The following is a 16,247-nucleotide window of genomic DNA, read 5'->3' on the forward strand; positions in this document are numbered from 1 at the left end:
TCTTAGGCACCCCAAAGTCTCTTTAGTGTAGAAATTAGCAAGTTGCTTTCCTGAACTCAGATTCATAGAGGCAGAACCTACAAAAGAATTACAGATTTAGTTTTACCGAAAAGATTTTTCGCTGACCCATAAGTTTGATCTTTACTTACCAAAACCCTTGTCCAAAGGTAGGCATGAAAAAGTAAATTCTCTCCCCAAATCGTAAACTGCACTTTGACGTGCCTGGAGCCTTCTTCTCATATTGAAGAACGGGACACATCTGCAAAAACTCTCCAGCCTTTGTCATATCAAAGAGATTGAATGAAAAATTTTCTGCAGGCTCGAAGGTCATGACCTTAATTTTTAAGGTCCAAGATGGGAGTTATTTTCGTTCGATTAAGTTATTGATAGAGAATGTTTTGGAAAATTCTAGTTTAAGTTCTTTTTGCTTAAGTTTTTTTTACCTTGGAAAGTAGTTGGGACAGTTCAATGAACTCTCAGGAGTGAATTCAGAGTAATAATAATACCTTTACTAAGTCTCAAGTTATAAGGTTTATAGATCTATAAATATGTTGTTTAAATTTAAGAAAAAACAAACAACTCTGACATGGCTTAAGGCTTTACTGAAATAGCAGGAGTTGTATTTTTCAAAACTAAACTCAATAAAAATGTTTGAAAACTGAAATTAAAATGAATTTTTTTTTGTCAGAATTTAGATAGTTAATAAGAAAAGAGTTAACATGGTAGGTTGTCAATATTCTCTTAGGGCATTTTGTAGGCTCTGGATTCATTTCGGAAATTTTCATTCTCCTAACTCGACTACTTTTGAGATGCAAGAAGAACCTAGACTAGAATTTCACCTAAGCCAAATCAAAGGCTTATGAATAGTTTAAAAAACCTTTTAAAACTTGTAAATTAGAATTGAGCAAAGGATTAAGGCTCCGTAAATGATTAAACTCAAAACGAACAGAAATTACATAACCAGGTCAAAGTCAAAACGAGCAGAAATTAACAAGAGTAGGGCTCACAGCCCCAAGGCCAGAACAAAATGTGTACTTTGAAAAAAATTGTTAATATTTTCATTAACAATCAACTTTTGAACTAAGACAGATAGAATTTTTTTTCGACAGCAATCGATGGCTCTTGACGAGCTGATCAAAGTATACGACATCCATTTTTTGGTACAGAAATTCCTTCATGAGGTATACCAGTTTGAAAGTTTCAAGGGGTTGACATTTCTAAGTCACCACTTAGAAAGGATCAAAGGATAAGTTCCAATTTCTCTAGCAATGAGATAACTTTTAAAGTTTATTAGGCACATCTGATACCATTTCTCTACCGCAATCCCAAGTCCGAAAAACCGAACGATAAACTCAGCTGAAATCAAGAACAGAAATGGATAGAAACAATAGATGGCAGCACTTTCGGACCCGTGGGAAAATGCCACATTTTTGCTTCCGTAAATTTTTCTATTTATCACTCAAAGAAGATGTATTGGCTGTGGGGCCGGGTAACTGCCGCTTATATTTAACACTTATAGATTTTAGTCCATCTTCAATTTGAAAGTGGTGCCTGCCTGCTTGCCTACTAGAACGGAGCTTTCCACTCGTAAGCATAAACATGGTTAGATGAAACGAAAGCTTGGCTGAACAACTTCAGATACTCCTCTCTGATATAGGCTATATAACTCCACTTCATTTCGCACACCATGGGCTCTGGCTCGTGGACAAGCAAAAACCATCCTTTTTGGCCCCAGGCAAGAGTTCTGCGGAGCTTTCCAAAATGTTATGACATATTCATCAATCCGGCTTGAGGTCCACACTTTCCGTAAAAACCGCACAGGTTAGACCCTTACCAGTTTCCAGGAATAAGCTGAGATCGGCGGCATAGGAAAAAAAATGGGAAAAAACCAAAGTGTTGCTTTCGCAACACAATTAAAATAAATGACCGAGTCACGATCAAAATGAGGAGACATTAAGATGAATGAGGTTCACAATCCCTGTACCTTCTCAAGGCTAGAACATAATTTGCGCTGTACTAAAAAAAATGAATATGCAGTTTAAGTTTGATAGACACATGCTGGTATTTATCCTTTAAAATATTAATGATTTCTCGATTTATTAAAGTTATAAAAGTGAAAACATTAACAATTTTTTCAAAGTACAAATTTTGTTCTGGCCTTGGGGTTGTGAGCCCTACTCTTGTTAATTTCTGCTCGTTTTGACTTTGACCTGGTTATGTAATTTCTTTTCGTTTTGAGTTTAATCATTTACGGAGCCTTAATCCTTTGCTCCCCCCTCTCTCTCTCTCTCTCTCTCTCTCTCTCTCTCTCTCTCTCTCTCTCTCTCTCTCTCTCTCTCTCTCTCTCTCTCTCTCTCTCTCTCTCTCTCTCTCTCTGTGCCTGTCTGCGTGTTTATGTGCTGACATTGTGTTTCTAACTTTAGTAAAAGCCCTTTTAAGATATCTATGATTCTAATATACCCCCTATGATCCCGCTAGTAGTATCTACGTCTCTGAAAATGTATTTTCTTTAGTATCTGACTTTTTAATAAACATTTTCAACGTTCGAGTTTCTAGTGTACCCTAAAAATAACGGAGGCAATAATAATGAATGATTTGAATCCATTCCATAAAATACTTCATTATGTTTTCTCTTAACATAGCTTTTATTCGAAAATTCTAGGTCAGGAAAACTCCTAAGAAATCCAAATAAGGGGGAGGGGGAGTTTTGAGAAGGGGCATGGGACCCATGGAGATTGTAGGGTTGTTAATTCATCGCTTAAAATGTATACGACTGTATTAATTTCGACTTAATGCATATGCCCAATACTAAGCAATATTTTAAAGGCTAAACATTTATTCATGTAATTGTCATGAGTTGAATATTAAGTATTATAATAACTGGTCACTCCTTTTATTCCGTGAAGATCGAACATTTGCTAATCATTTCCAGACAGGAATTATATGTCACTCACCCAGCAGCGTCGGATACATGTCAAGGAAACTGATCATTTTTACAGGTCAATGACCCAAATTGGATAAAGTTTGTCACTTTAGTCCCCAAAAAAGGTGTCTCATATGTGGTATAGACTAGCTTTAGTGCCCAATAATTATCTTTGGTACTAACACTACTAGTAGTAGCAATAGTCGCCATGAAAGTTTCCAGTTAATACCTCTAACCACTCATAAGATATTGCAGATTTGCCCATTTGATAACCTGCATGAACAGAGTACATTTTGATTTAGTTTTAAATCCCCTCAACGTTCTCTTAATTTTCCTCCTAATATCCTTAGCATTTTCTGAAACACCCAGAATCAAATATTCACCTTCCCTTTTCCCAATGATAAATCTTGTATGTAAATGACAGGCAAATACCATAACTTACAACCCTTTTGCTTTGGAAGGAATGAAGGCCATAGCATTCTCTTATGTGTAGTTGTTTGAAATGGAAAATTTTGAACAGAGATGCTCTTTCATAATTTTGATTAGTATTTAGGGGGATAAAAAAAACACAACGATCCCTTTCTCCTGGAAGCGCTCTTCAACAGGCCCTTACAGTTTGAAATTAATGCCCTTAACCGATTCCTGAGATACTGCTGATGTGTCCTTTTGGCAATCAGCATGTAAATGGTCTGTTTTGGTTTTGTCCAACACTCCTCACAAAATACCTTGAAACTAGTCACAAGTAGATGTAGTAGAAGTTGGAAGCAGTCACAGTTGTAAGTTGTTGCAGTCAAAAGTAGTCAAGTCGCAGTCACGACCAGTCTTATTTGCAACAATAGTAGTATTATTGGGATGTAGGATGAGCATGGACAGCTGTGCTGGTCTCAGCAGACGATGTTGTCAGATGTTAGTAGTAGTAATGATAGTTAAGCATCAAACCACGGGATTGACTCTTTTAACCCAGAAAATAGGACCTTTGCCAGTTTTTATACCAAATAAAATTTCCGAATAACCAACAAGCTATTTTATAAGGAGATTAGAAAATTAACTTTGGGATAACAGATAATTTTACTTCGATGGCAAGGATGGAGGAAGGGTGAGCCAAAACATGTAAAAATTGCTGTTTTATTAGTATTTATGTCTCAGTTATTAAGTTGAATTTCCAGAGGAGAGGAAACTTAAAAAGCAGTAGCAACAAAAAAGCACAATATTACAAAGTTAAACTACAACGGTAAAAAAGAAAGGAATATAGAAATAGAAAAAGAAAATCTTGATCCGTATAAATAAAGTTTTTCTTTTTTAAAGTAAAGCCATATCCTCTTCACCTTTAATACTCTATAACATCAATATTGTCATTTTAGGGAGACTCTGGTGGACCGCTAAATTACGACAGCGGGGAAGGTGTTTGGAAATCCTTGGGGATAACATCATTTGGATCATCTTTTGGCTGCGAAGCTGGTTTCCCCGATGCATTTACAAGAGTCACCTCTTACCTTGGTTGGATATCCGAAAAAACAGGAATCATTATCAGCTAAACAATAAGAAAATTGAATAAATATTAGTTGTTGGAAAATTATTAAATCGTATTGATTGCACTGTTATACTAAAATCACATTGCTTTTCAATACAAGACAGCTTTTGCAAACTTCACGAAGCTTAAATTGTCACCAGTTGATACTTAATTAGGTTGATGCAACTATCATAGTGCAAGGGACAAAGCGGAAGCATTAGAAAAGGAAATCAAGGTGGTTTTACTTTGCGAAATTTAAAAATCATGGATATATCATCAAGTCATCCTCATTGTTAGACATGATGAGAAAAAGGTGTTTAAGGTCACTTTCAGGTTTTTTTTTTATCTATTTTGTATTATCAGTATCAGCTCAGGTTTCGACAGAACTGTTTTCACATGTTCATATTTTGACAGGAACTGTTGAAGACACGACAAAGGGCCTGTCGAAATATTGCTTCAAAGAAGAATTGATGCCTGAATTTCCTAGCTGCAGATGAGCTCAAACACTTTCTTCTTATTAAAAACTTAAATTCTATTATCCTGAATGAGAAGATTTTATATTAATTTCAACCCACGTAAGAGAAGGAAAAAGGGCAAGTCCATTTTTTAGCGGCTTTTAAACAAAGATACAGAGTAAAAATCATGGAAAGCCAATTCATGGCCACACATAAGCCATCAACATTCTATCCCGCAAATATGCCGAGCAAAAAAAGTCATTCCATTTCTGACCAGCCATTTTCTATGATTTTCTCCTGTTGTAGAAAAACAGGATAGTTTTTTTTTGGAAAAATTATATTTTTCTGGAATTTCTATTATCTTATCAGTAAATACTAATTTTATTAATTCTTTAACTCTTAAATTTTTCATTGGGACAAAACAATTAATGGCAATTTCTCGAAAATAATAACTTACTACATATTCAAGCCAAGGAATAGGAATGAAGAATATATTACTTAAAACTTTTCAATGTGCCAAGAAACAAGAAAATTCAAGTAGTAACGCAGCATTCCGGCTTCTTTGCATATGGGCCTTTGTTTACCTTCCCATGGTACCTGACCAGAAGGAAAACCTGCTTCTTGAACAATAAAATCTCGTACATTTTATTAAACTTACTTACAAAGTAAAAACAAGGAATGAGAAAAATATTCCTATAACACTTGGTACACGGCCGTCAATTCTCACACAATTGTAGGGATGGAGCACAATGTATTTTTTAGAATTTATTAGGTACGGGTAATTTTGGTAGATGTCATTTGTGCCGTCTGGTAAGCAAAACATCTTACCATATTTTAGTTTTATATTTGTGCGCGGAAGTTGGTTCTTCATGGTGAAAATAATATTGACTTAAGAAGTTTTTATCGCTCTATTTTTGAGTACCAGAATCACTCCTGTAGAAGCCGTCGCTGTGCCAAAAACTGACTTAATAAAGTTGCATTTCCATTCCACCTTTTGGCGCCATCTATCTTGATAACGCTAACTGCATTGCACTTACTGCGATGAGTCACAGGCAGCGCTTCGTCCACCAATGGAAACAATTCGAAAAGAAAGAAACGTGGATGCCGGGCAGGGAAAAATGAAAGGAGAGGGCGTACGGGGCGTGCTATTTCGGTACTGTGACAAGCCGTGACTATTGTCATTCGCCAAAACAAGTGTTTGAGCGAAACCTGGTGAAAATCAAGATATCTAGAACACCCAAAATACCGAGTCTGGAGAGATTTGACGAAACCCCCGTGTGCCCCATCCAAGACAGCCCGCCCATTCTTAAGCCTGAACGTCCTTTAGCTAAACGTAAGTTGCCAAATACACTTGTGTGTAACACTAGATCTTTGAACAACAAAACTGATGCACTTGAAGTTATTGTCAGGCAGAACAACGCCTCAATAATAGTAATAAGCAAATGTTAGGACACTTCTGACGAATCGGCACGTATCAAAGGTTACGTAAGCTCATTAATACGCGTCGCAATCGTGGCTTGAATCGTCGAGGAGGAGGCGTTGGACTTTATGTTCGTAATGACCTATCCTCGAAGCTGTTAAGTGAGCTTATTAACTCCGACCACGAAATATTATGGACCGAATGCAAACCTGCACGTTTATCAAAAGGATTTTCATGTTTAATTGTTGCTTCGGTCTATTATCCTGAAAGCTCTAAAAACAGGAAAGATTTAATTGAACACATTCAGTTTTTCGTAGACAAAATGCGCCGCAAGCATGTCTCTCCTGGGTTTGTTATTTCCAGAGACTTTAATCAAACTAATAGGCAATGGGTTTCAAATATTTTAGATTTGTGACAAGCCGTTACAATACCCACCCATCAAAGTGGCAGCACACTTGACTTGATTTTTACAAACTTGATAGACTTTTATTACGCACCGAGATCCCTAGGACTCCTTCTGAATTCTGATCACTTTATCATCTTCTGGGAAGCTAGTTCGGCAATTCCAAAGCCAAAACAAGTCAAATATACAGTGCGACAACTTACTGAGGACTCGATATCTACATTTGGTCGGTAATTATCAGTTTGAGGACATTTGCTCTGAACAGGATATTAATATCAAAGTCAATAGGCTGGTTACTCTGCTTCAGGATTAGTTTCAGCCTTGTTTCCCCGTAAAAATCTTTACTGTGAGTGACACTGATAAACCGTGAATAACCAATGATCTAAAGAAATTAATAAAAACCGTTGTCGCCTTCATATCGCTGGTGATACTGTCACTTCAGCCACGTTGCGAAATCATATTGTTAAACTGAACAAGCGCGCCAAGAGGTAGCATTTGAGGGATAAAATTACTCCCTTACTCACAATAGACCCCCACAAATGGCATTCCTCAGTACAAAAACTTACCGGTAAGACAACACTCAGAGATCTAAGGGTGCTCAAAGAGGGCGGTGCCTTGACCTCAGCTAATGAAGTCAATTCTTTTTTTGCTGACATTTGTAAAACTTTTCCATCAATCACCAAATCAGAAATTGGTACTATCATTACTGGTGCAGAGATTGATGACGTATGTGAAGTCTCTGAATTCGCTGTTTATAAGGAACTCCTAAGACTGAAAGCGAACTCTGTGTCCTACCCAGGTGAGCTTACAGTAAATCTGTTACGCGAATTCGCCATTTTTATTGCTAAGCCACTCTCTTATATAATCAACCAATGTTTCCATCAGCAGGTATTCCCTAGTCCTTGGAAAAGAGCATATGTCCGCGTTTATTAAAGTATTCCAAAATTAAAGTGTCCAAAATCTTGTGATCAACTCTGGCCTATATCAATAGCTCCGAACCTTTCTAAAATGGCAGAAACGTTTATTTACCGCAAACTTATGTCACAGGTCTCTGCACATCTATACCCGTATCAGTATGGGTGCTCAAGAGGCAGCAGCACAACTGTTTATTTAGTACGGATGTACCATCTCATTGTCGAGTGGCTCGACCGAGGAAGTGCTATAGTCGACCGTCTCCTCGTAGACTACCGAAAGGCTTTTGATCTTTTTCGCCATTCCGTTGCTATCACAAATCTAAGCACCGTGGGTGCACACAAACATATTCTCCTTTTAGTGATCAAATTTTTACAAGCCCACTATCAGTGCGTTTACAGTCTCTTCCCAGGAGATACCAACTCCGAATGGGTCGAGCTTACATGCGGAGCCCCACAAGGTACTAAGATCGCTAGTCTACTGTTTTTAGCAGTGATAAATTTCATCCTTTCCGGCTACGAAGAAAGATTTAAGTATGTAGACGACTTATCAGACCTACAGAAGTAGATTGTTGAAAAGTCTGAGGCTGTTCCCCAATTCTGTAACGAAATAATTAACAATTTTAAAGATGAATGTACTGCGAACAGCCTCCAAATCAAAAAAGGAAATACTAAAATCCTTCGCTTTAATTCCCTGAAGAGAGACGTTGTGTGCCCTCCTCCTTCTAATCCTAGTGAATCTTCGGTAGTAGTGCTTAATGTCAAGTTTAGCATCGACTGCTATTTCAGCCTTCATGTCGATACAATTACCAAAAAGACCAATATTGCGATGCGGACACTTATACTAATGCGTCGATTTGGTTTCTCAGTGGCACAACTAAGGATAGCCTATCTCACTTACATCTGACCAATTTTAGAGTATGCATGTCCTGTATGGGGCCCACAAGTCAATAACACTATTTACCTAAGTGACCACCTTGAGTTAATACAAAAAAATCAGTCAAAGTAATATTGTGCGATGCTTTTACTGAATATAAGTTAGCATTATCCACTTTACAAATTCCCTCTCTTCAAGAGCGTCGTCTCGGTTTGATCCTTGAATTTGACAATTATCTTTTCAGAAGTGATAAACACAGATCAATACTACCACCAGTTTTAGTGAAACATCGAAGTACTAGGTTGAAGAAAATTGACAGATTAGCAGCACCTCCTTCACGCACAAATCGTTTTTCCAACTCATTTATCCCTTTCTTTGTATCAAAGTATAATAATTGTTGATTTAACCCTATTCGTCTTCTGATTTTCTTCGCTGTTTGATTTAATCCTTTTTTTGTAAGCACAAGCACCATTAAGTTTTATGACTACGAGAGATTGTGCAAATAAAACCGATTCTATTCTATTCCATTTTGTTGTTTGGTTTCAAATCTTTCAATTAATATTACAAAAACATTATGTGTTGAAAATACAATAAAAGCTACTATTTGTAAATTTAGGGGGGGGGGGGGGATTATAAAAAATTAAATGAGGGCAAATCCCTCCCTAATTAGAAGAAGTGCGTCTGCACTATAACACCTACATGCTAAATATAATTAATGTTCAAAATAGCTTAAATGTATTTGATTGCAATTGATTTTGCCACTGATAGCCGATTAAAACCAATTTATTTCAAGGGAAATTTGCTGCCATTCTCTCTCAGTATCGATCCTCAATTGCAATTGATCGCAATATATAGCCTATATATATATATATATATATATATATATATATATATATATATATATATATATATATATATATATATATATATATATATATATATATATATATATATATATATATATATATCTATATATATAAAAATAAGTTGTCTGTCTGTCTGTGTGTCAGGTGACGTCATGTTTCTGTGTCGACTGACGTCATGAAGTTAGTTGTCGTCATTTTTGCTATGACGGTTTTTGCTATGGCGGTGACGTCATTAAAGATATTTAAGACATGCGTTCATGGAAAAATGTTTAATTGTAAAATGACTGAAGAACCTACAATGGCAACAGCCGAGGAAGCTGCTCAAAGAGTCTATGCCAAAAAACTTGCTGCTGATAGAGAAAGTAAGAAAAGAAAGCGTGCCGAGGAATCACAAGAACAGCAAGAAAACAGGCTTGCAGCTGATAGAGAAAGTAAGAAAAGAAAGCGTGCCGAGGAATCACAAGAACAGCAAGAAAACAGGCTTGCGGCTAAAGAACGCAAAACCGCGCAGTTAGATGAAAATCCACCTAGAAAGCGAGAGTCAAAACATATCAAAACTGAAAATGATAGCGATGATGATTGGGTTTGGGATTTTGACTTGGATAAGGTCATCAATGCCTACCAGATTTAAGTTAAAAAACAAAGGTTCGGCGATATGTACTTCATAGTGACGCTGAAAAATAAAGAAGAAAAAAAACTGAAAAAATGTAAAAAACTAAAAAAAACTAAAAAAAAAAAAACACTCAAAGATAAATTACAGACCGGGACACAAATGACGACCGACACAGAGGGAATATAAATGACGACCGGGAACCTCAAAGAAAAATTACAGACTGGGACACCCGGACACAAATCACGACCAGGAATATAAATGACGACCGGGACACAGGGACACAACTACAACGGGGACGCCGGGGGCACAGGCGGGATATATAATTGACGACTGAGACACAGGGATTGTTTGAATAGAAATTACAGACCGGGACACCGGGACACAAATGACGACCGGGACACTGGGACACAGGGAATATAAATGACGACCGGGACACTCAAAGAGAAATTACAAACTGGGACACCAGGACACAAATGACGACCGGGACACAGGGAATATAAATGCTATTTATATGCACAGACAATGGGACAGCGAAGAATGTTGTATATTCGCATGTTTTACGTAGTTAAAAATATATATTTATATCTATCTCTATTCACAGGTGGGACACAGGGACACAGCTACAATGGCGCGTAACTAATATGGCGTGTAACGACTTATGCGCGCGGGGGGGCTTGGGGGGGCGCGAAGCGCCCCACCAACTAGGTGTTGGGGTGGCGCGAAGCGCCACCCCAACAGCTAGTATATATATATATATATATATATATATATATATATACATATATATATATATATATTGCAATTGGAAATGGTTACCTAAAGAGAATGCCAACAATTTCCCTGGAAAAAGTATGTGATTTTAATTGGCTGATTTTAATGAACAAAAGTGAAGAACAAAAAAATACGTTAAAAGTTAAAGGAACAACAACAAGATCACAATCTTTGACGCCAACAAAATGTAGCGCCAAAACACTGTACTAACTTACAAAGATGCAACAAACTACGAAAGTGTTAATTACGTCATTTGAACCCTTCAACGTTATACATATTACCTGTAGAGCCCACCCTTTTCCCGAGGAAATTGCATCAAACAAAGGTGATTCGTTTGGAGGCTGCTATTTATAACGATAATCAATATACACAGGCCTGCCACATGCCCATGCCGAGGCCTGCCCTAAATTTATATATATATGTATATATATATATATATATACTAGCTGTTGGGGTGGCGCTTCGCGCCACCTCAACACTTAGTGGGTGGGGGTGCTTCGAGTCCCCCCAAGCCCCCCCGCGCGCGTAAGTCGTTACGTGCCATATTAGTTACGCGCCATTGTAGTTGTGTCCCTATGTCCCACCTGTGAATATATATATATATATATATATATATATATATATATATATATATATATATTACATATATATATATATATATATATATATATATATATATATATATATATATATATATATATATATATATATATATATATATATATATATATATATATATATATATGTGTGTGTTTTTAACTACGTAAAACTTACAAATATACAACATTCTTTGATGTCCCATTGTCTGTGCATATAAATATATTGTCAGGTTTACCGACTCTTGAACATGCAACATATAATGGTCCAAGGGAAAACAATCCGTATTCAGATCTATACCTCATGATTCTAATGACTGCCCTTGAGCTTTGTTGATGGTGATTGGTAATCGACTATTCCCTGTGTCGCCGTCGTCATTTATAAATCCCCCTGTGCCCCCAGCGTCCCCGTTGTAGTTGTGTCCCTGTGTCCCGGTCGTCATTTATATTCCCTGTGTCCCGGTCGTCATTTGTATCTCGGTGTCCCGGTCTGTATATACATTCGTTTTTGAAATGGTATATGATGAAATAAATTTTTGTATTTTTCCCCTTTTTTCTTTTTATTTTTTTTTATTTTTATTTTTTTTTAGTTTTGTTTTTCTCCTTTATTTTTCATTTTTTTACTTTTTTTCTTTTTTTTCTTTTTTAGTTTTTTTTAGTGTTTTAGCTTTTTTAGTTTTTTTATTAGTTTTTAGTTTTTTTTTCTTTTTAGTTTTTTTGTAGTTTTTACCTTTTTTTTAGCTTTTTTAGTTTTTTTTTACTTATGTCCTGGTCGTCATTTATACTCCCTGTGTCCCGGTCGTCATTTGTGTCCCGGTGCTTTGTTGATGGTGATTGCTAATCGAACATTCCTTGTGTCCCGGTCGCTTTCTTTTTGAGTGTCCCGGTCGTCATTTATATTTCCTATGTGCCGGTGTCCCGGTCGTCATTTGTGTCCCGATGTCCCGGTCTGTAATTTCGTCAGTCGAAAACATGACGTTTGTCAACACACAAACATGACGTCACCCGACAGACCCACACACACACAGACATACAGACGACCCGACAGACACACACAGATATATATATATATATATATATATATATATATATATATATATATATATATATATATATATATATATATATATATCTTCTATATATATAAAAATAAGTTGTCTGTCTGTCTGGCTGTGGAACAGGTGACGTCATGTTTCTGTGTCGGCTGAGGTCATGTTTTTGACTGACGAAATTACGAAATTACATTGGGACACAAATGACGACCAGGACACCGGCACATAGGGAATATAAATGACGACCGGGACACTCAAAGAGAAAGCGACCGGGACACAAGGAATGTTCAATTAGCAATCACCATCAACAAAACACCGTCAACAAATCGTCACAAATGACGACCGGGACACAGGGAGTATAAATGACGACCAGGACATAAGTAAAAAAAACTAAAAAAAAGGTAAAAGCTAAAAAAAAACTAAAAAGAAAAAAAACAACTAAAAACTAATAAAAAAACTAAAAAAGCTAAAAAACTAAAAAAACTAAAAAATAAAAAAAAACTAAAAAAAGGAAACAAAAAGAAAAATAAAGGAGAAAAACAAAACTAAAAAAATGAAAATAAAAAAAAAACTAAAAAGAAAAAAGAAAAAAAAAACTAAAAAAACTAAAAAAATGTAAAAACCAAAAAAAACTAAAAAGAAAAAAAGGGGAAAAATACGAAAATTTATTTCATCATTTACCATTTCAAAAACGAATGTATATACAGACTGGGACACCGGAATACAAATGACGACCGGGACACAGGGAATATAAATGACGACCGGGACACAGGGACACAACTACAACGGGGACGCCGGGGGGCACAGGGGGATATATAAATGACGATGGGGACACAGAGAATGTTCGATTAGCAATCACCATCAACAAAGCTCAAGGGCAATCATTAGAATCATGAGGTATAACTAAAAAAAACTAAACAAAAGGCAGAAAACTAAAACCTAAAAAAAAGACCAATTCAAAAACGAATGTATATACAGACTGGGACACCGGGACACGAATGACGACCGGGACACCGGGACACAAGGATTATCAATGACGCCCGGGACCCTCAAAGAGAATTCACAGACTGGGACACCGGGACATAAATGACGACCGGAACACATGGAATATAAATGACGACCGGGACACCAGGGGGCACACGGGGATATATAAATGACGACAGCAACACAGGGAATCGTCGATTAGCAATCACCATCAACAAAGCTCAAGGGCAATCATTAGAATCATGAGGTATAGATCTGAATACGGATTGTTTTCCCATGGACCATTATATGTTGCATGTTCAAGAGTCGGTAAACCTGACAATCTATTTATATGCACAGACAATGGGACAGCAAAGAATGTTGTATATTCGCAAGTTTTACGTAGTTAAAAACATATATATATATATATCTATCTATATTCACAGGTGGGACATAGGGACACAACTACAATGGCGCGTAACTAATATGGCGCGTAACGACTTACGCGCGCGGGGGGGCTTGGGGGGGGGTGCGAAGCGCCCCCACCAACTAGGTGTTGGGGTGGCACGAAGCGCCACCCCAACAGCTAGTATACATATATATATATATATATATATATATATATATATATATATATATATATATATATATATATATATATAATATATATATATATATATATATATATATATATATATATATATATATATATATATATATATATATATATATATATATATATATATATTATATGAAGTGAAATTTAATGTGAAGGATATTTTATGATATCTCTGGTTTGGAAAACGTATTTCCTGTAGACCCACCATTTTCCCGAGGAAAGTGCACCAAACAAAGGCGATTCATTTGGAGGCTGCTACTTATAACGAGAATCAATATACACAAGCCTGCCGCATGCCCAGTGCCGAGGCCTGCCTATATATATTGTAGTTGCCTCCTGGTAGTGATGGTCGTGGCGAGCAATCAGTATGGATGACGTCGGAAATATTTCCAGACGTTCTCCAACATTTCACCAAGAATGCCAACTGCGGATTTGAAGAAGGAACCCTTCTTACCTTTGACAATCACGAATCATATATTTATAAACAGTAAATATGTGAATAATAAGTGAAAATACTTTCTTTGTTTACAAATAGTTTTACTGAACTAAGACTTGATGTGGATTTTAGCTTTAATAGTTTTACTGAACTAAGACTTGATGTGGATTTTAGCTTTAAAGCACATTTGCCGCAACTGATCAAATTTACTTCTCAAATTCGAAAGAAATGAGAATACTCTTCTTTTTTTTTGTAAATGCTTATTTGGTCATGAATGATGAATGATCGTGAATGATCATGAAAGCAGAATGCTCCATTTTAGCTTTGGGCCAGCTTGTTGATCAATTGATGATGTTGAATGGTGTGCAACGGGGTACTTGTATGATATACCCACTACCGCTCAAGTTGTTCATGCGTAGACATACTGCAAACTGGTTTCTTTCACTAGTTTCTTACCCTTTAGCGTGAGAGAAGACAACTAGAAGGGACAGAATAGATGGGCAATATATATATTGGGCTATATATTTGCACATTAGGGGGAGGGGTAAAGTATTTGAATAGTTTGAAGCCAGGAAACAGTTCCTACTTCATAAAATGCAGAATAATTGCTGTTAGCATATTTTGCGTGCAGACCCTCTGGACTTTGCCCCCCTCCCATAATGTGCAAATAGCCCAAATTTGTTTCTATAGTATTCTATTTTTTTTATCTTGCTTAAGTACACTTTATTAGGATTAACCTAACTAAAATTCTTGACTGGTAGTGGGTATATCATACAAGTAACTCCAATGGTCCTCTCTTTTCTTTTTTAACAGGAGAGACTTAGATGAAAAAAGAAAATGAATACATATTAATTATAAAAAAAAGTTTTTATATTTAAAAGTCTTGTAAAAAAACGCAGAAAATTAGCGATTTACCATAAGGCAGAAATATAAGGCAGGTGAGATGACCAAGTTGTACATGAAAATTTTTTCTGTGAAATATATTGTGTGTCACTGCTGATATGAATGTCTCATTCATCAAAGTTGTAAGAAATATATATATATATATATACTAGCTGTTGGGGTGGCGCTTCGCGCCACCCCAACACCTAGTTGGTGGGGGCGCTTCGCGCCCCCCCCCAAGCCCCCCCGCGCGCGTAAGTCGTTATGCGCCATAATAGTTACGCGCCATTGTAGTTGTGTCCCTATGTCCCACCTGTGAATATAGATATATATATATATATATATATATATATATATATATATATATATATATATATATATATATGGTTTTAACTACGTAAAACTTGCGAATATACAACATTCTTTGCTGTCCCATTGTCTTTGCATATAAATTATATATATATATATATATATATATATATATATATATATATATATATATATATATATATATATATATATATATATATATATATATGGTTTTAACTACGTAAAACTTGCGAATATACAACATTCTTTGCTGTCCCATTGTCTTTGCATATAAATAGATTGTCAGGTTTACCGACTCTTGAACATGCAACATATAATGGTCCATGGGAAAACAATCTGTATTCAGATCTATACCTCATGATTCTAATGATTGCCCTTGAGCTTTGTTGATGGTGATTGCTAATCGACCATTCCCTGTCCCGGTGTCCCGGTCGTCATTTACATCCCCCTGTTTCCCCCGGTGTCCCCGTTGTAGTTGTGTCCCTGTGTCCCGGTCGTCATTTATATTCCCTGTGTCCCGGTCGTCATTTGTATCCCGGTGTCCCGGTCTGTATATACATTCGTTTTTTAGTTTTGTTTTTCTCCTTTATTTTTTTCCTTTTTTTTTCTTTTTTAGCTTA

The 16,247-nt window shown here is 36.4% G+C and overlaps 2 protein-coding genes across 2 annotated transcripts in view; both read left to right on the top strand.

Moving 5' to 3' along the window:
• LOC136032256 (brachyurin-like) overlaps positions 1-4,573 on the top strand; it is a 29,045-nt gene extending 24,472 nt beyond the window's left edge. The window contains exon 6 of the mRNA XM_065712503.1: positions 4,285-4,573. Within this exon, the coding sequence (XP_065568575.1) occupies positions 4,285-4,458 (174 nt within the window). The 3' untranslated portion in view covers positions 4,459-4,573. The remainder of the gene's footprint in view (positions 1-4,284) is intronic.
• Positions 1-16,247, top strand: part of LOC136032275 (large ribosomal subunit protein mL66-like) — a 414,576-nt gene that overhangs the window by 50,887 nt on the left and 347,442 nt on the right. The window lies entirely within an intron of this gene.

Source organism: Artemia franciscana, chromosome 1 (genome assembly GCF_032884065.1).
Source record: "Artemia franciscana chromosome 1, ASM3288406v1, whole genome shotgun sequence".
NCBI lineage: Eukaryota > Metazoa > Arthropoda > Branchiopoda > Anostraca > Artemiidae > Artemia > Artemia franciscana.